Here is a 26,806-nt window from a genome sequence, read left to right as displayed (position 1 = left end):
ACACCGTTATTTTAAAGGATTTGATAGTTCTAGTGGTAAGAACCCCTTTTTACAATACGCAGTTCCACTAAAGTATATCAATGCCTAACGTAAGTAATTACTGTAATTAATAGAGGTCACTAAATAGTTGCATCATCTGCCCTTGCACTTTGCATGTTTGACGTAATGTATTAACAAAGAACCATCCGCCATAAAACATTTGAAACTGACTTTATGTATATCGTCCCGAAACGCACACGTGCTTAGTAATTGAAATTTCTCAATTTACAGAGTCAATTTTAATCATATTTATAATATAAACCATGAGTTTTTGTATGCCAATGATGTACAAATAATTTTGTTCAATTTGTATTGGATCGCGGGGAGAAATGAATTGAACACTCCTTAATCTTTATAATGTGTAATGAATATATTTAATTGTGAAATTTTTGTCGTCACGTGCGTGCTCTCCATTGTTCGTGATCACACTCCAACAACGTCTTCTCCCCACACGCACTTCCTCATACGCAGTTCCTTGCGCATCTCCCGCTCTTCCTTTCTCTCTCTCTATCTCACTCTCACACTCTTGCTCCCCTCGTCCAATCATTCTTTCTAGTTCTTTCTCGATTCTTTCATACACACACAATTTGTACAAAAACAGTAGGCGAAGACTTTGTTGAAAAGATGATTATGTTAACACTTATAACGATCCGATTTTATGGAAAATATTTCTTCCATAAAGGAAAGTACTGGTTCAATAACACGACCATAATTGCACAATGAGGGGGAGGTCAAAAAAATCTTTTCTACCTTATTGTAAAAATATTAAGCCTAACCTTCTCTTTTTTTTTTAATTCTGAAAACACTTTCTGAAATTTTTAAAAATCTTCGGGTATTTATTTAGAATAAAAAAAAGGGGGTTTTAATTTCTTTGTAGGGAGTCAAGTGCCTCTTCTGACCCCGTAGTTACGCTACTGAATAGGTTACTAATTCTTTGTTCAAAGATTAACACTTTGATTGCCACCTTAAATATATAAAGAATTTCTAATTCATTATTTTAATTAAGCAGCAATTAAAAAATGAAAACGCTCTGTAATTTTCCGTGCTCAATAAAGAGAAATGAATGAAAGTCATCATCAGCCAGCTGAGTTAGTTAAATAGATAACATTATGCAATAATTTTATACGCAATTGCATTATTTATAAAAGCGGTCAAAAACATATAGTTAAAGAACTGTTGATGAATCTGAAGCAAACAGATAAATAGTTTCTGTTGCAATGATTTAAAAACATTTAAACTCTTTTGCAATTAATTTATTAGTAGAACAATAATGCGCATTTTCCGCCATGTGTTTTCATATATTGCAAGAATAATTCTTTAAGAAACAGTGTACAATTTAAAAAATGAGAATAGCATGAAGTACAAGATTAAATTAAAATTGGGGTTCTTTCTTCAATATTAATTATTTTTCTATAAATTAAATGTTATTCAATTTTATTTGAAACAAATTTCAATTTTTGAACCAGGTTTATCACCTTAGAGCAGTGTTTCTCAACCTTTGTTGTACCATGCCCCATATAAGCCTTTCTAAAATTCTTATGTCCCCTATGTAATATATACATAATTTTTAATATTCAAAAATTGAATTGTTCATTGAAAAACTTAAATGATAGGTTTTAGGAAGAAATCACTGGGAAATTGTTGAAGAAGCACAGCAAGTAAATTTTCAAAACATATAATGGAGAATTGAAGTTCAAGTACGAAATAATTTTAAAAACAGATTTTTCTATATTACTTTAATTATTAGTAATTATTTATTACTTACATTTAGTGAGATCCTTGCGCTTGATACTTGCTGCAAAGTAGCGACTGAGAATTGCCATACGGTTGACTTAAACTCTAGACGAGTCCATTATCGAATTGCCACCCTTTGACGGCCACACTAAAACCATTGAAAATTCCATTAAGTATGTATGTCGGGTCGCACCAACAATACCCATTATGAAGTTCATTTTCGTAAACCCGAGTTTCGACGAGTTATTAACTTAATTTTTGTCAGATAGTAGAATAAAATATTCTACGATAGGATTAGACCTTAATTCAAGTTTGCTTTCAACCAGCATACATTTTTTCAAATCAATAGATTTTTACCTGTAGCAGCAATAAAACCCAAGGAATCGTTACATCCTATCTAGTAATTTGGTTTATTAGTCACATCTGGTTGCCAGAACCCTTAACCTTAGCAGTAGAGCCTTTGTTTGCAGTTTTCTATTCATGTCAAGGTATTGCTTAGTTTTATTGCTCGCTACGGTCAGCGAGTACACGCGGACCCACCGCGTACGTCACTAAGGCACCCTTGACAACGAAGAAGGAATATTTTCCACCTCCACAAAAATCAGGCCAATAGGCATGGCTCATCCGAAAATTGTACTCCTTGCCCAGAATATAAAAACCTGAAGCAAGTTCCCTAATTAGACATTGTAGTTCAGACTACTCTCGTGAAACAACTCATACATCGAAAACATTTTCTGTCGAACGGATAAGCTCCGAAAACTAGTTACTAACCGAACTGTTTATAATATTAAAAATTATAATCAACTACGAATACGATTTGCAACGGGTCAATTTATTTGGACATCATTACCAATCCTCAAGTTGTCCCGACCTCTCGTTAAACCAAACGTGAGGAATAAACAATGTATATTATTTGCACCACAACTAAAAATCTGAAAAAAAAATTGGAGATAATAGTCATACTAATATCTAACTACTGTGAAGGTAAAAATCTAGTCGCTCGAAAGCTTTTATCCGAAATCTCGATTTTTCAACTTTTTTTTGCAATTTTGATTTTTCACGCCTAGGATTTGCAACCGAAAAATCTGAAAAAATTCACAATCATAAAGAAACATGTCTAGAATATTTCAGAATTTTTGCAGATTTTTTGCATAATGTTAAATAGGAGAAATATGGCAAAAACTATTTTTTCTTTCTTACCCTGTAACTACCCTCCCGGTTGAGGTACAGGGTTGAAACTTGGTGTACCATGGTTTTTTGGGATAAGCTATCGAATGGCACATTGCAAAATAAAATCGGGTCAAGGAAACTTTTGACCATCTTATCCTGCTATATGTACTTGGGTTGGACTTTACCAAAAGGTGGGACGCAAATCCGGATGGGTCATATATCATTGGAAAGCCCTTGACGAGAGGAACACAATGGCGTGGGTGGGAGGTGTTAAATATCAGACCCTGACCCGCTAGAGGTTAAAAACTAAAATTACGTTAATTTTGTTGTACGAGAGGTTTTCGTCCAGATAGACCCGCTCCTGACGCTGGATTATGATAAAAACGCGAATGTTGCGCTGTGTAACGTACAAACCACCGCAGATACAGCGCCGTCACCGCCATATTTAGGTTAGGTTAGGGTTAGGTTAGGTTAGGTTAAGGTAGGGTGTCTTTTTCGAAGATTTCTCCTCGTTAAATAAGAAAAAAAAAAAGTTAATGAATTTATATGTTTTGGGGCATTTTAGTTTTTGACCTCTAGCGGGTCAAGGTCTCATATTTAAGACTTCCCACCCACACCGTTGTGTTCCTCTCGTCAAGGGCTTTCCAATGACATATGACCCATTCGGATTTGCCGCCCAGCTTTTGAGTAAACTCAATATGTATATATATTTGAAATCATCTTAGTTTTTGACCTCTAGCGGGTCAAGGTCTCATATTTAAGACCTCCCACCCACACCATTGTGTTCCCTTCGTCAAGGGCTTTCCAATGACATATGACACATCCGGATTTGCGTCCCACCTTTTGGTAAAGGTCAACCCTTTTGTCTAATTTTAATAGAAATGATGATACATAATAAGTTGTTTCAAGTAAATATGGTCCGAATTATATCGTGTTTGGTATCATTGCAATTAGAAAAATCTCAGAAATATCATGGAAAAAGTTTTATAAAAAAAAAATGAAAAGTAACAAAGTTAGGTTATTGCATTAGTGTTGCCTCACCGATATCTGATCCTAGATCATGTTACGCTACTCGGCGAGCGAGCTTCGCTGCGTCTCGAGAGGTATACCCCCCAATGGTGGGGATGGTTTCTTTGCAAATAGCGTAGAGATCTTTTTAGCTTATAACGAGTCTATACTGTATTTGTATTCACAATTTCAAGTATCTAATACAAGTATTTCCAATTAAGTAAGTCAAAGAATTCCTAATAATATGAGTGATGGATTCCTATTGAAATTCAAGCGTCACCCATATATGGGTGGCGTAACGCTCAAAGCGTTAACAATCAAATTGCCCCCTGTGGGGCATGGACCCCACGTTGGGAAACTGGCTTAGATAGTCCCGGGCTCCAGAAATCTTAATTCAGTGTAAACGATAAAAAAATATAGTTAATTTTCAAAGTTCAAATTTCAAGTCTTCTATTTGCTATCTTAAATTACTAGTATAATAGCAACGCAATGCAAACTAGTATTTTTCTATTATTGTTTTGTGTTAATTATTCGAGTGTATCTGGTTTGCAGTGCTGGTCAACGGTGACCCCGACGGCATTCAACGTGCTAATACTATCAACGATACCACCTCGTCTACGTTGTATTCGCTAGAGTATCAATGAGGGATCTGTCGTTAAAAAGAAAGCACGGCATTTCATGACCTAAATAGAACAATGGGTGATTGTTGCCTGCGTGTTTCTCGGTAACACAGCTCTGGAAAACCTCGAGCCATTATTTTGTATGTTGCATAGAAACTGTACATGCGCTTTTGGACTGTGACATTTATTTAAGGAAAGAGCAATCCGAGCAATTGAATGCTTCATTTTATTCGACTCGTTCGTATGTTCAAATATTTTTATTTGTATGATTCGTGAATATTTTTAAATATTTGTTTTTTGTTTCAAAAACAAAAATTTCTTTTTTAACTGATGTTTGGTTTCTTGACATTTCAATTACCCCTTTACCTTATAATATCAAGTCACATCTTACATTTCAAATGTGTAAAGACACATGACAACTCTAGTCAAAAAACTAGTACCTACTTTTGGTATGGTTGAATTTTGAGTTTAATTCTAATTCTAATTTCCCAGTCAAGGATCGTTGAATGCCATGTATACCCAATATTTCAGTTTTCTTTATTTGTTTTAAAATTTAAGCAATGAATAATTAGCTCTGATTGACGCAACTATTGAAAAAATCATAGGAGCAGGAGTTAAGTCCAAAATTCAATTTCGACCCTTCATAATTCTTAAACTATTAAAGTCCACAGCATAAAATTTCATATGGGTATGTAGGGGTCAAAATCAACTCTTTTCAAAATTTTTTTTAAGAATAAAAAGATTCAGTTAAAAAACAAAAAGCTCGCATCTTAACAAAAGTATAAAACATTTAAACATTTGATGATTGCATACTTGATAGCAGATCTATGTTTCTTGACAAGGGTCAACAAGAGTAGCAATAGCACCTGTGGTGGAGTAGCAGTGAAACACGAAAAGTAGTTCACGTATACCCTTCGAATTACAGAGCATTTTTTTAAAGGACATAAAATTATTACTATTACACTCTGTATTTCCCCCTGCAAGTTACTTAATTAGTCCGAACCTAAAGGCACTTTATTTTTCCTTCAATATTCTAAAATGTCGTTTGAAAGACTGGATTTCATATATTTCTACACTCGAGGGATTTTACGATCTCCCGAAGATTGCCGTATGTCTGGAATGTGCAATATCACATAGTTGGACCTGGAAATGTTAGGATACCAACTGGTAGTCGAGTTCGACCGGTTTGGTTTGATTTCAGTTCTATTTAAGAAAACGGAGTTAACTTTAAAATCTCTAAAAATTCTCTGTGTGCAAACAAAATTATTACTATTATGTAATGGTATTCGGGGTGCCATACCACTTTTGTAAATAAACTTTTTTCATAGTTCCAAAAATATGAGACGATGAGGGTGATCGAAGTTATTGGTCCACCCTATACAAGGTGTCTGACGAGATGATTCTGGGGATCAAAATAAGACGAAAATCAAGAATGTACCTACATATAATCATATACAGGGTGATTCTCTCGCTAGAGGACACAAAGGAACTGGCGACAATGAATCCCTTGACCGCACCATGAAGAAACACAGAGTCGTCTCGGCCCGGGTAGGTCCCCGCTGGCACGCGACAATACGGACCTCTTTATGGTGTAGTCAAGGGGTCCATTGTCGCCAGTGTTCCTTTGTGTCCCCTAGCAAGAGGATCACCCTGTATAATATTTTTATATATATTTCTTTTAAAATGAAGATGTAGTTAACAGTAAACCTACCGACACTTCATGTATACCTATTCCTACCGTAAACGGTCAAATGACCCCTTTAACCCTTTATTTACTGACGGGACTTATAAGGGTCGTGCATGAACTGCGCAGATTACTTTATGGCGGGGGCCATAAAAGACTGGTACTGTATACCTGGAAGTCAGACAGAGCTCAGCAGAGCCGAAAAATAATTGAATATTAATATTTTTTCACTGACTAACGCCATTCAGGTTTTTTTTTATTAATATTTTTTCACTGACTAAAGCCACTCAGGCCTTCTTTTATTAGTACTTTTTTATTAACTAATTTAACCTAACCTTTTTTTTTCGTGAGGGAAATCTTCTAAAGACCCCCAGCCCCCCTGGGGAGGGGCCGAGGGTAGTGCCGGATTTTTACCGGCTAAAACCCCCACGGTGACCCGCACTGGGCGTAAGGAAGGGCCCCGGGACCCAACCACCCTTGGCGCAAAGCGTCCTATCACGGGGGAGGGTCTAACCTTTGACCCTCCCCCTTAGTGCCAACTCCGCCGACGACGGGGGCCACACCCGACGCCGGCTACTCCTCGGGCCGCGTGCAATGGTGACCGGGGGCCCAGCACCGGCCATCTGTGGCCCAGCGACTCCGCAAGAAGTCGCCGATCTGCGATGGGGGAGAGGGGCTAATCTAACCTAACCTGACCAAACTTTTTTCTATTTAATCGAAACTAAAAGATAGCTCCCGCTGCTGATCGAACGGGTTAAAGGTTGAATTAAGCAATCCGCGCAGGACGAGTCTAGCTGGCTTCTCGGCATGCATGCGCTACTTTCCAACCCAGGTATACAGTACCCGACCTTCGTGTCTCCGAAATGTTATAGCTCCCGCCATAAAGTAATCGGCGCAGTTCGAGGCCCACCCTTATAAGTCCCGTCAGTTTTTTCATGGTACTGTATTAATTGTATTACTGTATTAAATCGCCACTGGCCAACATTTGTAACATCATGAGGAAGATGTGAAATGTGTGCTTCTAGAAAAGTTGAGTGAAGACCTCATTCAGTGTTCAGAATGTAACATACGCCTGTGTGTAAATGAGAAAGAAAATTGTTTTCTTGAATACCATAAGAAATAGTAGTGATAGAAGTGATCTGCTTTCTGAATATAAATAAATATTTACTATTTTTTTCTCTGTTTTATATTTTTTTATATTATGTACAGAATTATTTGATAAAATTATTGTTTAACTTTTTGTATCTTTCAAATTACCATTAAAATTTCAAATTTTACCAAATAATATATTATACAAAATTAGCGCTTCCATAAAGTCCTGTCGGGACTTCAAAGTCCCAAATTATTTTGGGATTTATAATGGAAATTGTGCTGTAGAGTGTTTAGTTGCACCTAAATTAAGTATTTAAAAAAGTTAGCACAAATTTTAAAAACTTTTAAGAAATTCAGCAAATAAAGGGTTAAGAAAGACGTATTTCTTAATATAGAGTGAAGATTATGAACAATTAGATAGTGAACAAAATATTTTCTTATGTTTAAAATACATTGTACGTATAATACAAGAAAAATTGTGAAGTTAAATTTTAATTGTTGAAATTGACCTGACCAAAAATTCTCAAAAAAATTGAGAATAATAGTATCGATAATATACACTTATAAAAAAAATATGAATCTAGATCCGCGACTCCTTCCATACAAAATCGCTATTTTTCAGCATTTTTTGACGTTTTTGATCTTTCACGGCTTCAGTTTTCAATCTAAAAATCTGAAAAAATTCTGTAATATGTGCCTCACAAATAGAAATGTCTCTGATTTTTTTCAGAATTTACGAATGTCATTAAATAGGAGAAATTGGCCAAAAACCTTGCAATTACATTTTTACCCTTAATTACCCTCCCAGATGAGATACAGGGTTGAAACTTGGCACAGACTGGTTTTTTTTTATCACCTATCGAATGGTTCATAGCAAGTCGAATTTGGTTTGGTGGCAGTTTTGACCATCTATCCGGCTATACCCTTTGAGAAATACCGTTTCTGACATGCCAGGAGTCACTTTTTAGAACGTTGCCATTCTTAAACTATTTGAAATTTGACCTTAAAATTTTAATATGATATTCTAGAGAGTATATCCTTTCAAAAAATGGAAAAAAAAAATCAATTTTTCAAAAGTGTTACACTGGTATAGCCCCTTAAAAACGATCATTTGACCGCGTGTGGTATGTTTAGTGTTAATGTATTAAATAATCTTATAATCTTTTTTTGCAGTTCGTATGCATGGGAGGAACACCGAAACGTATGGAACAATTTGCCCATTACATAATGAAAGAAATAGGTCATAAGCTTCCCGCTGGAACGACGCTCCTTGATATCAGCCAGTATTCGTATCGTTACTCTATGTACAAAGTCGGACCAGTCCTTTCTATTAGCGTAAGTACACCAATAGCTTTGAAATCGTATTCTAAGTACAGTAAAGATTCGATAATTCCGAAGCGCTCGGGACCGAACTTTCGTTCATATCGTGCAGTTTCTACATTGTTAGAAGTTTGCCGATCGCTTCGAACGTAGAAAAGGACAACGAGCGAAAAAAAGGATGGAGCGATCAAGGAGAAATGTCGGTGAAACAACCCTAATGCAACGATGAAACCTTTTTATCTCTAATTTTTTTGCTATGAAACTTTTATTAGCAGATTTGTGACATTTTTCTGATTGAAATAAGACCAAACACGATACATATAATTCGGACCATATTTACCGTGTAACTTTTTTCTAATTTAATAGGAATGATAATGATGCATTATAAGTTGTTGCAAGTAAATATGTTCCGAATTACGTCGTGTTCAGTGGCGGCTCGCGTATAGGCACTGTGGAACTGCAGCATCCCCTATTTCCACTTGATATTATCGATAACATTTAATATAAGGAGTCCTTTTTTCTTTAATTTTTTCTTTATACTTGTACAGTATAATCCTTAAGCTTAATGTCCGTCCCCCAGTTTATGAAAAAGATATAAAAATCTTTGTATAGAACTGTGCGCTCCACAGTTCCAGCGGTGCACCGCCGCGGCGTGGCGTTTGTGTGCGCATACGCACATAGGAAGCTGCGCGCGAGGCTGCGCAGGAAAGTGAGCACTGCCGCACAGTGGGACAAATCAGCTTTCGGTGATTAAAAGTCGATTTTCATGAATTCGAAAATTGAAAAACTATTTACGTACATGGATAGAGAATAAACTGTAGTTTAACGTAGTGTAGTCCATTTTTTCAAGTTGTGCACAATCACCATATCATAAACCAACCCACTTTTTTTTATTGTTGTAAGCAAACTTTCAATATTCTAAGAAAGTCTGAATTGCTCCGCGACAATAATGATTGTTTTGACCTGTCGGCCATCAATTACCTTCTACAGTGTGATTCTCTCGCTATGCAAGACAAAAGCCGTGCCGCACGATCGAACCCTGCTGTTTTTGCGGGTAAAGAGACCCAGGGGTCATATCGCCGGACCCAGGACTGCTCTGTGTGTGTTTATGGCTGATTGTGAGACGAAGACGAGAAACGGAACAGCAGGGGTTCCATTGTGCGGCACGGCTTTTGTCTTGCGTAGCGAGAGAATCACCCTATATAAACGTTTTCGTAGATTTAAACCATTGCCCTTTTTCTGGATTATATCTTTGCATTAACGAAACAATATATTTACCACCTTTTAGTCAGAACAAAGGGGTTCATAAAGTTCTTACCTGCACGCGGAATGCCTCTCCTGAGGGTACTCTCGGTACCTGGGGGTGACCAGTGATTATGAGGTGGGTTCTTTACCACCAGACATTTTTGTTCAATTATCGATAACGACCTTCTTACTCGACCGCGACTTTCGAAAAATTCAGCGCGAACCAATCCTCGAGCTTCACTCCCGTCATTTCCCGTAAGCCAGGCCTGTCCAAGTAGGGGAATTCACTCCTGGAACACATGTTTTGGGTCCCCTTCCAACGCTGCTCCTTCAAGCTCCATCTCTCTGAGGAGATAGTACCGCTGCTAGAAAAGACGGAGAGACGGTAGTCGGAACCGTTCCATCTTACTTGAAGGAGCAGCGTTGGAAGGGGACCCAAAACGTGTTCTAGGAGTGGATTCCCCTACTTGGACAGGCCTGCCGTAAGCGAAAGCTACTTGAACCGAAACGCAGTAAATATGTCTATTTACACTTTATACGGGAATATTATGACACCCTGTAGTTCAATATGATTTATATTAATACTACTTAAACCCAATAATGCAGGCAAAAACTTCCCAAAGTTTCATTAAAATATTTCCAATAGAAGCGAAGTTACAGAATTTTGAACGCCAAAAGCCGTCTTGTCCCACTGTGCGGCGTGGTGTTTGTGTGCGCATGCGCACATAGGAAGCTGCGCGCGAGGCTGCGCAGGAAAGAGAGCACTGCCGCTCCCACAGTGCCGGTGTTTTAAAACGAAGGCTAAAAATTGTCTGGAGCAGCAGACCCACTAATTTTAGCTACGGGCCGCCACTGGTCATGTTTCATATCATTTTAATCAGAAAAGTTCCACAAATTTGTCAGTAAAAGTTGTATAAAAGGAAAACTAAAAATAAAAAACTTAGCATCCTCTTGGTATTTAGAACAATATAACATGCTTTTGATCTTTGCCGATTGTCGCGATCGCGGCGTCTCTTTCTTTTTCATTCGCTATCCTTCCCCGTGTCCGAAACTTATTAGTCCAGTAAATATAGTCCAAATTATATCGTGTTTGGTATCATTTTAATCAGAAAAATGTCAGAAACATCTTGGTAAAAGTTTTATAAGAAAAAAATGAAAAATAACAAAGTTAGCTCGTTGCATTAGTATTACCTCATTGACATATCTGATCCCAGATCATGTTAAACTATTCGACAAGCGAACTTCATTGCCTGATCAAGATTTTTGTGACTTTTTAACTCAAAATCTAGATTATCAATTTTGACCATTCTTTGCAAGCCGATCACAGTGGTTACTGTGAGTGTTTATATAGAATAAAATCAGAGATCGGTAGTGTCCTTGAGAAATGGTTTCTCAGAGAGAAATCGGAATTACTCTATCGCGCGAGTTTTGAATTCGTGTAAACGCTACTTTTAATTGCTATATTGTGTCCCAACTCTGTTAAAGTTACTTTTACTGCAAATCAATCGCTTCGCTCCAGTGTGTCAGCCACGAAGCGGATGGTGGCCTAGTAATATTCAGCAATGATTGTAATCGAAATCATTTTTGTTGCTATATACACGCTCAACAATTGCGATAATGGCCAAAAACCATAGGAATCCAAGCAAACCCCGAACAGTTCTCCCAATATTTTACATTCCTTTTCATTTAGCATGGAATGGGCATACCATCGGTGGGAATTCTCTTGCACGAAGTGATCAAGCTGATGTACCATGCCAAAGTGAAGGACCCGATATTCTTTAGAATCGGTACTTGCGGCGGAATCGGCATCGAAGGCGGTACCGTCGTTATTTCTGAAGAAGCAGTAGATGGCATGCTGAAGCCTTACTTGGATTTGGTAAGAATTTTTTTCGCGAACTCGTAGCAAAAGCGCTTCCCTTCCGATTTTAATGATTTTTTAATGTGTTGTAAAATTCGACGTTTTAAGCAACTTTTTTCCTCAAATCTATATGTCGGTCTTGCTTAGTTTTTGAAATAATTACGAAAAGAAATTTGTGCCACTGCAGTGAATTCTGTCTTATATGTATGCGACCGTCCTTTGCTTACTATTTCCGTAAACAAAGGCACTGGGTCTAGCAAACCTCTACATAACGGGTGAACTTAAAAATTGTTAGAGGAGAAAATTTTACAACAAATTTAAAAATCATCGAAATCGGAGGGGAAGCGCCTTTTTTACAAGTGTAGGAACAGAAAAAAGCGTTTCCTCTCGGGATCGTCTGCCAGAGTCTTCACTAGGGCTGACGACAGACGATCCATACCCCAGACCCCTGTAACACCGCTTTTCGGAATTTCTATTATATCCAGGCGATCGCCAACGGGAACAGTGCTGATCTCGCAGCTCCCTGACGGTTGCCGAGATCTATTAAGCTATCTGAGCCAAATCATCAGAATATAAAAAAATATATATGAAAATTTTTTGCTAATTACTTGCAATTTTTTGCAGTAAAAAGTAATTTTTTTGCTTCAGCCATTAAAAAGTTACAAAGGGCTAGATAGTTTAATATTAAGCCATCTAGCCATTGTAAAAAATAGCATGTAGGAAAATAAAACAAAAAATCAATAATACATACATTTTTTGCTATTTTTGTACTATATTTTATATTGAAAAGTATTTCTTTTGCTCCAAATGTTACAAGGTTACAAAAGGTTAGATGACTTTTTAAACTATTTTTAATTTATTTTGCAAACAGAAAATTTAGAACTCGAATATTTTAATAACAAATAATTCAGAGAACATTTTGACATGATAATGTACAAGTAAATAATTTTTTAAAGTACCTTACTCTTATAGTTTGGGTGGTGTTCTTATCCATTTTTAGTCTTTTCGTAACATCAAAACGTCTCCTGAATTATTTGCTGTCATAATATGTAAGCTCTGGAATTTTCTGCTCATAAAACAAGTTTAAAAGACTAAATACCGATCAGCACCACTTAAACTAAATGAGTAAAATGCTTTAAAAATAATTAATTGCGAGTAAAATTTTATATACATCCTTTTTGCATAAAATAGATTTTGTATCGTTTATTTTTTTATAAATTAAAAAATAAATATAAATTTTTTCAAACCTATTTCGTCAGAAATAAAATCACAATCTAGATATTTTGCGAACAAATAATTCGCGAACCATTCTAATGTCATAACTATGCTCGCAATTAATTATTTTTAAAGCATCTTACTCATTTAGTTTAATTGGTGTTGATTGGTATTTAGTCTTTTAAACTTGTTTTATGAGCAGAAAATTCAAGAGCTTACATATTAGGACGGCAAATAATTCAGGAGACGTTTTGATGTCACGAAAAGACTAAAAATGGATAAGAGCACCACCCAAACTATAAGAGTAAGGTGCTTTAAAAAATTATTTACTTGTACATTATCATGTCAAAATGTTCCCTGAATTATTTGCTATTAAAATATTCGAGTTCTAAATTTTTTGTTCGCAAAATAAATTAAAAATAGTCTAAAAAATTATCTAACCGTTTGTAACTTTATAACAGTTGGAGTAAAAGAAATACTTTTCAATGTAAAATATAGCAAAAAAATAGCAAAAAATGTATGTGTTATTGATTTTTTGTTTTATTTTACTATATGCTATTTTCTACAATGGCTAGATAGCTTAATATTAAGCTATTTAGCCCTTTGTAATTTTTTAATGGCTGCAGCAAAAGACTTACTTTTTACGGCAAAAAATAGCTAAATAATTAGCAAAAAATTTTCATATATGTTTTTTTATATTCTGATGATTTGGCTCAGAGAGCTTAATAGACCTCGGTTGCCGACCCGAACTAAGGGCGTCCGGGGTAACTAGCACCTTCCCCTTGCACTAAACACCTGCACAAGTTCATCATTTTTTTTCTTTGGTACCTTTGCATTTTTATATTCTGCAAACTTATTTATTAATGTATTAGCAATAAAATCTATCTATGTTCTTGTGAAGCATAAATATTTTGTTTATAATAATGGTAGTCGATTTGAAAAAAGAAAAAAAACAAATTCAATCCAATTCAAATTTATTTTCTCTTGTACACTGACGATGAGTTGCATTGAACTTGTCGCAGTGAACTCACCGACACGGCGTGAATGCGTAGTGAATTTGTAGCCAACTTCACTACACAAGTTCAATGCAACTCTCGTCAGTGTACGCATGTAGGCTTTCTGTACAAGAGATGGCGTTCGAACTCCCGGGCCCTACTCTGCCCACTAAAATTTGAAAAAAAAAATTATTAACAATGTCCAATAAAATTTGAAACAAAAAAATGGCTGTAGTTCCGAATACGACCGGTCGCCGATCAAGATGAAATTTTGAGGGGCTGGGGAACGGGGGAGGGGACCCCAAATATAAAGTGGTATCTTCGGCTTCCTATTAGTTTCCGAGATATTAATTAAAAACTTTCGTACAATACATAGGATTTTTCCTATACAGACGTAACTAACACTACCGTCTTCGCTGTAGCAACCGTCATCGTCAAGTGTCGAACAGTCGTTCACACCATAGCAATATCGTCTTCCGTTTCTATAGGGTGTACCATGTAAAGTCCATTTTTTTAGTTACATTACGTTATGTTTCTTATTTTATTACTAATTCTCAAGGAATTAAACACATTTGATTTAAACGTAGGTTAGGTTAGGGCAGATAAATTTCCGGCCGCCTCCTGGCGGCCGGCAACTTTGCAACAGTCGTCGTATTTCCAAAGTTTTGAATAGGACACCCTATAGATAGTCAGGTTGGAATTCCCGCTGTGTCAACGGCTGTTCGACACTTGACGATGTCAACTTACTACAGCGAAGACGGTTGTGTTAGTTGTGTCTATACAGGAAAAATTCTATGTATTGTACGAAAGTTTTTAATTAATATCTCGGAAACTAATAGGAAGCCGGAGATACCACTTTCTATTTGGGGTCCCCCCCCTTAAAATTTCATCTTGATCGGCGACCTGTCGTATTCGGAACTTCATCCAAAATAATTATTAACAATGTCCAATAAAATTTGATTTAAACAATTATTAACAATGTCCATCGAAATTTGATAAAAAATATTATTAACAACGTCCAATGAAATTTGAAAACAAAAAATTATTAACAATGTCCAACTCAGTAACGCTGTATCCCTGAAGAAGTTGAATAATACTAAAAGTATTTACTATATTTTGTTCTTTCTTGCAGCCTGTGCTAGGTAAAATAGTAAGAAGGCCTTCGAAGCTAGATCGACAGTTAGCCCACGATTTGAAGGCTCTAGCACATCGGGACGATCCTTATGACACCGTGATCGGTAAAACTATGTGCACCTATGACTTCTATGAAGGACAGGGTCGAATGGATGGCGCGTTCTGTGAATTCACAGAAAACGATAAAATGGAGTATTTGAACAAGTTGCATAAAGCTGGAGTAGTAAATATAGAAATGGAAAGTCTCTCCTTTGCGGCTCTTACCCATCATGCGGGTATCAAGTCTGCTGTCGTTTGTGTTACATTGATAGATCGATTCAAGGGAGATCAGGTAATTAAATTACTGATTAGTATAATTATGAATTATATACATTATATATTTCATATTATATGTATGCGTTAAATAGTTATACAAATAATTAAGTATAATTATGTAATTATAATGATATATAATTGTAAACTTAATCTGCTTATTAATATAATTATATATTCAATCTACTAATTAATATAATTATGAACTTATAAATTATCTACATTATATATCACATATCATATACATTGTAATTCTATATAATTATAAACCTAATCTACTAATTAATATAATTATCATAATATAATTAATATAATTAATATATTACCAAATAGAAACATTTGGCTACCTATTATCTTAAATGTAATGTATTTTAAGATTATAATTTTGTACACAGGTGCTGGCACCAAAAGAGGTCCTGGATGAATGGCAAATGAGACCGCAGCAATTGATTTCTCGTTACATAACTAGATATCTTCAACGAAAAGGTCGTCTTTCTCTGGAAGGGCACGGATCGATGTTTGTTAAGAGCCCGCGTCGGTTCAAGTTGGTGCAACAGGAATCAGAGAACTACGATTAAATGAACGATACATTGGGTGAAGAAATCGCAAAGGAACTTGCTAAATATTTTTATCGTCAAAGTACAATGAAAAAACATGGATTCGTTGATCATATCGACGATTATTTTACTAAACGAATTTTATTTTATTTTATTTTATTTTGTTTTATTTTATTTATTTAGTTTCAATTGATAAGAAAAGTATTATGGCTAGTAAGCAGAAATGTCAAATTTTAGTTTCATTCACACTTTTTTCTTCTTTTCTTTCAGCTTGTTTTTTGAAAGTACAGTAGAATCTCGATGGTTGCATAAAATGGAGCTGAAAATATACAGATGTGCAGGTTCACACAATTAACGAAATGATCAATTAGACGTATGGTTCTTCCCACTTATGTACCACCAACACAAACTTTAAATACTATAACATAGCAGGGATGGGGATAAATCGTTTTACCATAAACAAAATATTTATTTGCAAATATTTATTTTACATATATAGTTGTATCACTTACACTATAATTTTTATAGTAAGTTGAATACATGCTGTGCAGAGCTAGAAAGATGGCTCGTGAGATGGTATAAGGCTAAGGCAGAGATTTCCTTTATTTATTGGTACTGAATTTTGAAGCTTCGTTTATGAATGTGTTCTAAATACATATGAACACACGTGGGTAGATGTACCGGTATCAGAAAGACGGCGAAATTGAAAGAGCTAGTAAAGAACATGAAATCTGATTTTTGAAGGGAAGATAAGGAGCTAAAATTGCGTAGCAGAAACGTGTATAAACAAGTGTTTTTTAAGAGTAAAATAAATTGCAATATGCAATTCTAAGTGTTGCATCCTAGTTTTTTTATCTTAATTTGCTCGAGCTGCAGCTGTTATCTTGAGCTAAAACATATTCATGATCAACATTCTGACATGACTATGCTATTGCTATAAATTTTAACATTTTGACTGTCACACTGAACAAATCTTATCTATCCTCTTCACAACATGTCAATACCACATATTTTCAAATATCAAATATAAATATTTTTAATTAGATAAGTAATAGAATTTTTATAATAATAATATAGATGATGAATTCCTATATGAATTCTTAACGTGTTAATGGATCACTTGTTATCACTTTATTGCACCTAGTATGAAGATAATTAAAAAAAAGTTTCTGCCCTGTCTTTATCATTATGTATATATAAATAAGTAGACTTATTACTAATCAGACCCCAAATTCCTTCTGCGAGCCTTCTTCCCAGCTCTACATAGTAGGTTCTCTTAGCTATCGTTGTTCTTGTAATAGCTATGATAGGACTAATTTTCATTTTATTTATCCCTGTAATGTGTTGGTGGAATGCAACAAACGAGGTTTTTCACAAGTTCCAAGACTGCAACTATCAAGGTTCTCCAACATATTATCAGCGCACCAAAGGTTTTCCTTTTTGGAAACGAATTATGTTATAAAAATGATATTTAAGACATCGTACAAGTTCTGCGTAATTAGGTATCAACTGTGTACTTACGATGAAAGTACCCTAAAGTACTTTATTCGTCACGCTGTCTCTTTAAGGTTTTACCTATTTCTTTAATGTTATATGATTCTATGTGTTCTTAATATTGCGTACTTACACGTTATTCTAATATCTAAAAATTTTAAAGTTCCTCTTAAGTTTTCTAATAATTACAGAAAGAAAAAAACTCAAAATGTAATTAACCTCGTTTTTGCTACACGTTAAGCCAGGTATCCACTTGTATCAAACGCCAGTATCACAGCGTGCTACGGTTCCGACAATTTTTCTTCGTTTCTTGAAAGAAACGGTTCGGCAATAGGACTGGGCCACTACAGGCGAGGAGTTTCAGTTTGCTACGTGCTGTTTCTTTATTATAGGAGTCCGTCGCTTACAATTAGTACTGTAGAACTTTTATTACATTTGCAAGTGAAAGGAGGAATTTTAGGAATCGGTTTATAACTTAGGGAAATAAAATAGGGAAAAAATATGTTATTATACCAGGGGTTCGAATTCACTTAATCCGTTTATTACTCGAAGAGGTCATCATTTATTACTGCTTTCATCGGACTGGTACTACATACCTGTGTAAGTACCATGCAAGTTCGTTACCTCCACGCGGACTAGGAGATACCCTCACGTTTGCTACGACGAATTTTAAGCGATACAGGAACTGGAAGTTTCTATACCGAAACCCCCACCAGGATTAGGAAGTGACATATTTCTCATCAATACGGAACAAGATCAAATTCGTTTCGACTACCGTAATAAAAGCGTTTGCTACTCTAAGGAAACTTAAAATGATAGCTGCTGTGTATGTACATTTATTTGCATTATGCGTTGGAGAAAGTTGCAGATGTAATAAAAATAATCTCTCTGGTGCCATCAAATGGAATGTTTTTGAAAATAACGTGATCTTAATATTCTGAAGTTTTAAAAAATTGCAAATGTTAAAAAAGAACAACAAATGCGTATTTGCTCGCATAGAAACTAGCAATAATTGTATCCGTGCCTCAAGGGTCGTGTTTCCACTTGACATAGCATTTCAAGTCTTCGTCTGGGTTTTCAAGCAAGTGGTCTCCGAACCTTTCCTTTGAACGGCAAGAAACCGACAATGTTCGGATCGGCCCATTGCTTACCTCTATATAACAGACTAACGGAAAAATCTCTGGAAAATGAACATTGTCCTATTTTAATAATCACAGAGGTGATTATTAACACGGTTCGTTTATGTACAGCGTAGCACCGAAGATAATTGATATGTTTAAATATATTTAGACGATAAAATTTGTCTGGATTAAATTAGACTAAATTCATAAATAATTTCACCGATTTTGAAATGAGTCCAATAATACCGCACGATTTAAAATAAATTGAAATGTTAATTTATAGAACTTGAAACCCAAGTGACGGCACAAAACGCTATGTCAAGTGCAAACGCATGAACCTTTTCTTCGATGCAACGACAAAGAATCGACTTTTTCGGATGGGCCCGTTGCGTATCTCCGTATCAACGGAACAGCACGCAGCAAACCGAAACTCCTCGCCTATAGTGGCCCAGTCCTATTGCCGAACCATTTCTTTCAAGAAACGAAGAAATATTGACCAAATCGTAGCACGCTGTGACCTGGAATGATACAGCGCCTGCCTCTTCAAATGCATACCCAACGGTGACAGGATACGAGCGTTTGGTACAAGTGGATACCTGGCTTTACAATGCAGTGATTCAAGTACAAAACAGGCAAGATGTATTAAAAAAAAAAAAAAAAAAAAAAATTGCGACTACCAAAAGTACGCCATTGTACATCTTCAACGACCACGCTTGGCCACATATCTACTTATTGTCCGTGTATTTTCTGACATTTTTATTTTAGATTGCGATCATAATCGCGTTTAAAATTCGCAACAAAAATTTGATGCTCGATCGAAGTAACTCCATTATTTAAAACGCGACAGATATCGTATAAAACTTTGTGCATCGAGCATCGATGAAATTGTTGTAACGGATATAGAATCCATATTCTTAGAATGTGGTTTACCACAGTGGTGCTTGAAGTTCTCTTAATTCATTCGGGTTTCAGCAACATGTGAGATACCATATTCTAGAGCGTTCAGATTTTATGTATTAGTAATTGATTAGAGAATTTAGTAGCACATTCCAAATAGTTAGCTAATAGTGTATGCTTTCGTTCGGTCATCCACTTCGGTATGGCTGGGATGATTCTTACACATGTATATCATATGTAATAAAAATTCAACTAAGATTCGATTATAAATTCGGACAAAAACTAAATGATGTTGACAAAATGTTGATGTTTGTTTTTATTTCGAGCATTCCAGTATACGGAGAAACGTTGCTCCAGTGCCAAACCTAACCTCGAAAATTGTTCTTAAATTCCTGAATGGAACAATTTGTTGGAACTTTATAACTGACGTAGGCATTCAGTGTTGGTCATAAATCACTTACAATTCTCTGTGTACGTAAAGAAAGCAAAATTAAACGTGATATTTTTTTAAAAATGTAAGTAGAACAGTTAAGGTAGTTGAAAGTTACGTAGTGGTTTTGGGCTTTGTAAGGATTCTGTATGTTATATTATATTTTTAAATTGCTTGCTTTTGTTTCTAAATGGGTTTCTAAATTGATCTAAATGGGATTTATTGATCGTTTAGAAGATACGTCGAACATTGTTATGGAAATAAGAATACGAAACCAGAACTTGATTAAATTAAAGATCATTAAATATAAAAAATGACTTTAAACGTATAATTGCATGTACATTATCCAAATAACGATCTTTAAAGACATAAAATTTGTCATTGATTTTATACATAGGGATTTTAATTACAACATTAATGTTCAAAACGTTTCAAAGTTTAAATAGCTTTACAAGTTTACAATTATGTTCATGTTGCTTTCTGTAAATGTGTTCAATCAAACATCTGTCAAACAGTTGATGTATGTTAAAGCGTTTAACAAATACTTGATATCGCTAAAGTTTTGGAAAGTTATATGAAATTTTTATGCAACAAATATTTACGAGCGCTACATGTACTGAATTTAAACAGAACATTATCGATTAATAAATGTGTTAATTACAGTATCCGTTTTCTCGTAAATTTATTTACTATTTATAGGAGGAAAAACTTTATCCTTCTATTCGAATCAGTGTTGTAACAAAATTAACTAAACTATCAAAAATAATCTGGCAAAGATTGTAACTTTTTGTAAGTCGTCTTTGTATCGAAACAGCGCATTCAACACGCGTAATATGCACGCATATACATGTATACCGTACAGAGCTGGAAAGATGTCACTTGAAATAGTGTAGGGAGAGGAGGAGTGCTTTGCCAAATTTTTTCGTTTTGCATGAGCCTGTTAGTAGGTATGATCGTCTTGCAATTGACGAAAGTGCGTGGATCCTATTTCTGTGATTGTATTATGGAACAGTGATGGGCAGCAGCACGAAGGTGCAAGCGGTGTACAGTTGCGGGCAACTGCATGGGGTGTAAGCGGTGTACATTAGAGATGGCGTGAATCGTGGAACCCCCACCATAACCGATCGTCGTCCTCCATTTTATTTCCATTCTACTCACAGTCAAACAGGTAGTGTACACAATCAGAGATAGAACATGCTTGTATGTGAACGCGATGGAGGTACAATGGGAGACCACGACCAATCATGAGGGGCGGGGGGGAGTTACCACATTTCATAATTCTGAAATTTCTGATGGTCACGTGATTGGTCGAAACGTGGATCCTATAATAGTACAATCAATAGGACCCGCAATCCACCCAAGAGCCAACTTTCCAGCTCTGTGCAGCACATGTATACACGCACGCACGCGCACATTTATCATGTGGTACGCACAATAATCGATTTAACATTTATTATGTAATTTTGCATTAAAGTTCATGGTAACTGTTATAAAAGTTGTTGACGTTGTAATCACAGTTCACGTTTCGAAGATTCACGCGAAGATACTTCGACTGGTTAATCCTCACAGGACCGTACGAGGTACAACTGTATCTCACGACATATTTTTCCGACATAATTTCATAACATTTGTAAAATAAAATTATTTTTAATAATTGTAACGAATAAAATCTGCTTTCCAATTTTATAACTAAATTATATAGTTAATTTAATAAATACATTAATATGTATATTTAAAGAAATGCGGCAATTTTGTACTCCGCATGATATTCGAACCAGTCCTACGAGGATTAATTATGTATTTCTGTGACTAACGATTACTGATTCACGTGTTGCATCTTGTTTATATACTATTATCGTAGCTAACAATGTTATACGGTTATATGATATACCTTCGTTGACGTTAACGAGCGCTAAGTATAACAATTAGCATCGTAATGTTAAATGTTTAAGAAGAATGGATTACAGAGATTGAAATCGAATTTATTTCATGTACAGTTTTCAGATTTCAGATGAAGTTTTAATTATTTATAACTATCGTGCTGGTGTTTATGAAAATTGCTTAAGTACTTAAAAATCTTTTTGGTATACAGATATTAAGAACTATAATGTAAAACTTGGTTACTTGAGGTAATTTATAATAAAAAATATTGAATTTTGTCATTTTTTTTTATGTATTATAAGTATTCTGGTTTGATAGCAGATTTTCAATTTCTATTTTGAGAATTTCAAAATATTTATGATCTTTTAATTTTTTATTAAAATACAGATTGATATAGTATAAAGTAAAAAATTAATTCAAGGTTTTCAGAGTTTTCATTTGGATCACTTTCATAATTGCTGGCACGATTAATTGTAAGAACACTCCTCGAGTCTACAATATGACCTGATTAAGTCTAGACAAGCTATTATTTATCTATTTATTCAAAATGTTTTAGAATGTTTTATATGAAAATTGTTTGATTTGATGATCAGGTGAAACCTGAGTCGCCCATTTTCCAAAACGATTAACTTAAAAAAAGGAAACTAAAAAATAAGGAAATTGATAGAACATAAAAATTAAGCATCGATTGAGTGCTATGGCATTAAAATTTTAATAGATCTAAAAGGTGGAGTTAATCACTTTGGCCTGTGAACGGCTCACATAATACATAGAATACTTCAATTCTTTTATTATCTGTCATTTACAGAGATATTAATGTCGGTGTAATATAAAAAACTGTAATGTAGCTATGTACAGCAGGCCTGGGCAACATTTTCCTTTCTGTCGTCAAACAACCCCTACTACTAATGCTAATCTGTCACTTCCCCCACTATTAACTACTCCATTTCTGTGCTTCTTGCATGGCCCCTTGTTCCCCCTCTCCTGCAACGCTGCGCATGCGTATGATGCTGAAAAGTGCGGAAAGAAGTCGCTCAGGACTGATGTACAGCACCGAGCATGGTAGGCTTCCCCAGGGAAAATGGCGTTACAGAGAAAGCATAAGTTCTCAAAACCTTAATTTTGACGATATTAATATTAAAAATGATTTAGAAAAAAAAAATAACGTAATTTTTAATTATTAAGTATTATAACATTTTGCATATAATTAAGATATATGAATAATAAAATAAATATCAAATTAAATTTTTCCGCGTAAACGTTTATACGCAAGTAGTGGGGACCCACAGATCTCTATATATGTGGGGCCTTCTCTGTTACATCGTCATTGTCCTTGGAAACGCCTATAAGGAGGGGTGGAGACCCGGGAAGGGGCAGCCTATGGCGATGGCCCGGCCGAACAGAGGGGTCAAGCTGAGGCATCACCATTTTTCCTCGCGAAGTCTACTATGCTCAGTGCTGTACGTACAGAAACGAGCATTATGGACTTCCCTAAGGAAAATGGTACTTAAGACGAAAAAAACCAAACCTCAAAATTCTAACTTTAAAGGTATCGGTATTAAAATTAATTTAAGAAATAATTTAAATGATTTTTAATTATAAAATATTATAATATTTAATATATAACTAAAAAATATTGATAATACAATAAATATTCAATAAAATCTTTCCGACTAAACATTTACAGACATGTGGTGGAGCCTCCTTCGATTACATCACCATTCTCCCTTGAATAGCCTACTATGTTCCGTTCTGTACTTTTAAGAGTATCATTATATTACACGTTTCATAAAATATTGGGCGTTTTTGTTTCAAGAATTATATATATATATTACTATGAATAAAATAAATTACTCTAATATTCATACAGATAATTGTTAAATTGTTATCCAAACGTATATGTCAACATTTAATATACAGTCCAATTAATATTTTGCTGAGACGACCTAAAATAAGGATTACATTATTAGGATACGGTTATTAAATAAATAACAGGCCGTATCTTTACTTTTAAATTGAAAAATGAATTTTATTATAAATCTTAAAGAAGGTACATCTAAAGATTTCGAGAGATGCAACAGAACTAAACTCTTGGTAAGAAAATCGTTGGGCAGTCCGACGCCCTTATCTGTTCTTTTAAACAGTTCGGAAATCCGAGAGCTTATTTAAAAGAGAATATTAGAAGGGTGACGATCGAAACGTTCTTAGAATCAAACTAATTTAATAGATTACTTTTTTGCCTCAAGTTGTTTAATAAACTCAACATACATTGTCATAAATAATATGTTCAAACATTTTTCTTTACCCCTTTCGTCCCTGAATATCTATTTTTTCCCCTAAATCAAAGAGAGGGCCAAGAACAGCTGCTTTCAAGTGAAATTTAAGCTTTTTAGTGAAAAAGCTAAGATGATCCTTTAAAATGGGCGGAGGCGATGGTACAAACGTATACCAGTAGGATTTTAATTTGGTACATATACATGTATACACAATCAATTCAGTTTTGCTTTCTAGTTGACGCATTATTATTATCAATAATCCAACAAAAATATTAATGAAAAACGGTGAACCTGTAGAAAAGGCGCTCCCCCTCCGATTTCGATAATTTTTCAATATAGTAATGTTATATTTTTCATTACTAACATTATATAAAGTAATATTGAAGTGTATTGCACACTATAATAAACATTCATAGCGTACTTTGTTAGAAACGTTTTCCGGCTCGAAGTTTTAGATGGTTCGTCACCGAGGTTCTGGGTTAAACGCTTAAAGGTCCCCTTAAGAGGGCCCCAAGTGTGACGCCGAATTTTTGATGAGCTTTTCCACAATGACAGAGCTTAAAAAATTGAAGGTAATGATAACCGGTTTTGGGCGTAGACCGTTATTAGTTTATGAGATATTTAATGTTAAAGTTATTACGCTGCTTCTGATCTGAAGTATAGGAAATCATTTCAACAAGGATCAGGGCGTAACCGGTACGACGTCGGCCACCCGGTAGGTGGATGTTTTTTGTCGCGAGTTCAAATCCCGTTAGACAGATTTTATCAACATGTTACAATATTTCACTTTTTCCTTTTTTTTTTTTAATAAACATATTTTTTTGCTATTATAATTGATTAATAAATATTTTTGAACAATTTTTTATATTTTTAAACAATTTTATTTAATATTTGCTTTGAATATAAGTTGTACATGAACCGCGATGGTAGTTTTTATAAAAACATTCGAAACAAATATTTTAAACATCATATGCATCGGATGAACGCCTCATTTCTACAACTGCATGGTGCGAAATAATTTGTAATAGAAAAGAATAATTTTTAGGTTTCGCATTCTTTTATAAAAACTACCTTTCCGGTTCATGTACAACTTATATTCAAAGCAACAATTAAATACAATTGTTTAAAAATATAAAAATTTGTTCAAAAATATTTATTATTCAATTATAATAGCAAAAAAATATATTTATTAAAAGAAAAGAAGGAATAATTATTTAAATAAACAAATATTTTTTAAATACCACGTTTTTAAGACGGTCTAAAAAGTATAAAATAGTTTTTCCTAGCCCCATACAGATAGTCCTGAAAATTTGTGATTGTGAATTTTTAAGAGCTATGAAAATACTTGTAAGATTTAAAACGAAAAACGTGTGGCGCAAGATAATACATAGTAAGGAGTGTAGAGAGTAGCTGCCGTTGAGAAAACTCACACAACAGTTCATATCATTTGCAGTGCAATGAAATTGTTAGTGACTTCGGTGAACTATTCATGTATCAATTATCTATTGCATGCGCCCCACGTTTTTCGTTTTAAATCTTACAAGTATTTTCATAGTTCTTAAAAATTCACAATCACAAATTTTTAGGACTATCTGTATGGGGCTAGGAAAAATTATTTTATAGTTTTTAGACCGTCTTAAAAACGTGGTATTTAAAAAATATTTTTTTATTTAAATAATTATTCTCTGCTTTTTAGTCTTGTGTGTGTGAAATTTTTCAATCGATTTTAAACATTTTTATTTTTATTTTTTATTCTTTTCAATTAAAGCCCACTAAAAGATTATCGCAAACTGTACACCCAGTGTCGGTTTTAGCAATATTGATGCCCTGAGCAAGATTATCGTGGCGCCCATTCAGGGGTCCAAAATTTTTAAGAAAAAATGACAAGGTAATAATATGAAACGATGAATCTGTAGTTAGATTGTACCACATAGCAGCTGTTGCGTGTCCATTTAACGGAACAGGGATACTTAGGGATTTTTTAAGGCGCAGGTAAGGTTATTCCGTGGAGCGCTGAGGCGCTCTGCTCGCAAGGCGCGGAAAGAGATTTAAACAACTCTTAGTCTGTAATTCAACTATTTACTTGGCAATTGTGAAAAATAATAAAGTTTCAAATGTGCTTTGGATCTGTCATATTTAGACTTCAAAATTCATCTGATCTTTTTGCGCTTGGCGAAGAAGATCTTCGCGTGATGCCGGTCGATATCTCTTCCTCGCTGGATCCTGGATCCTCCCTCAGGATCATCTCTCGTTCAATGGTAGAGGAGTCCACCCCGTCCTGTGTAGGCCCTTTCTCCTGGCTATGATCCACCCTCAGGCGCGTGGAAGTGGAGGCGCTCCGCCAAGACGCTAGAACGTTGCAGCGCACATGTGCTACGAGAAAGCGTGGGACCCAGAGAAACAGGAAACAACAAGACCTTGTACTAGCAAAAGGCAACTCTTGAGGAAATTTACGACCCTCTTAGAGTGCAGAAAAAGACAGGATATCCCAAAAGACTTCGTAACTGTCAAGGATCGTACGTGACTTGGTCGAAAACAACGAATTTGATATGGTCTATCATAAATTAATCTTTCAAGAATTTTCGAAGTAAACTATTCCATTCTCTGGATTTCCAACTTTCTCCCAGTTCGATCGCCCACGTCGAGAGGTTTACAATACAGGTTTTGTCTATTTTATATGAGCGCACGCACAGATGGTTTAACCGTCGATACAAAGGTCCTCGA

At 35.1% G+C, this 26,806-nt stretch overlaps 1 protein-coding gene across 3 annotated transcripts in view; it reads left to right on the top strand.

Annotated features, from left to right (window-relative positions):
* The window catches only part of LOC117608815 (uridine phosphorylase 1), a 77,287-nt gene extending 58,022 nt beyond the window's left edge, over window positions 1–19,265 (top strand). For all 3 annotated transcript variants that reach the window (XM_076689838.1, XM_076689837.1, XM_076689839.1), the window contains exons 3-6: window positions 8,521–8,682; window positions 11,603–11,788; window positions 15,113–15,445; window positions 15,822–19,265. In XM_076689838.1, the coding sequence (XP_076545953.1) occupies window positions 8,521–8,682; window positions 11,603–11,788; window positions 15,113–15,445; window positions 15,822–16,004 (864 nt within the window). In that variant the 3' untranslated portion in view covers window positions 16,005–19,265. The remainder of the gene's footprint in view (window positions 1–8,520; window positions 8,683–11,602; window positions 11,789–15,112; window positions 15,446–15,821) is intronic.
* Window positions 19,266–26,806: the final 7,541 nt, after the last annotated feature.

This window comes from Osmia lignaria, chromosome 8 (genome assembly GCF_051020975.1).
Source record: "Osmia lignaria lignaria isolate PbOS001 chromosome 8, iyOsmLign1, whole genome shotgun sequence".
In the NCBI taxonomy this organism is placed as follows: Eukaryota; Metazoa; Arthropoda; class Insecta; order Hymenoptera; family Megachilidae; genus Osmia; species Osmia lignaria.
The sequence above is the reverse complement of the archived record's forward strand: the minus strand, read 5'-3'. Positions and strand labels throughout refer to the sequence as shown.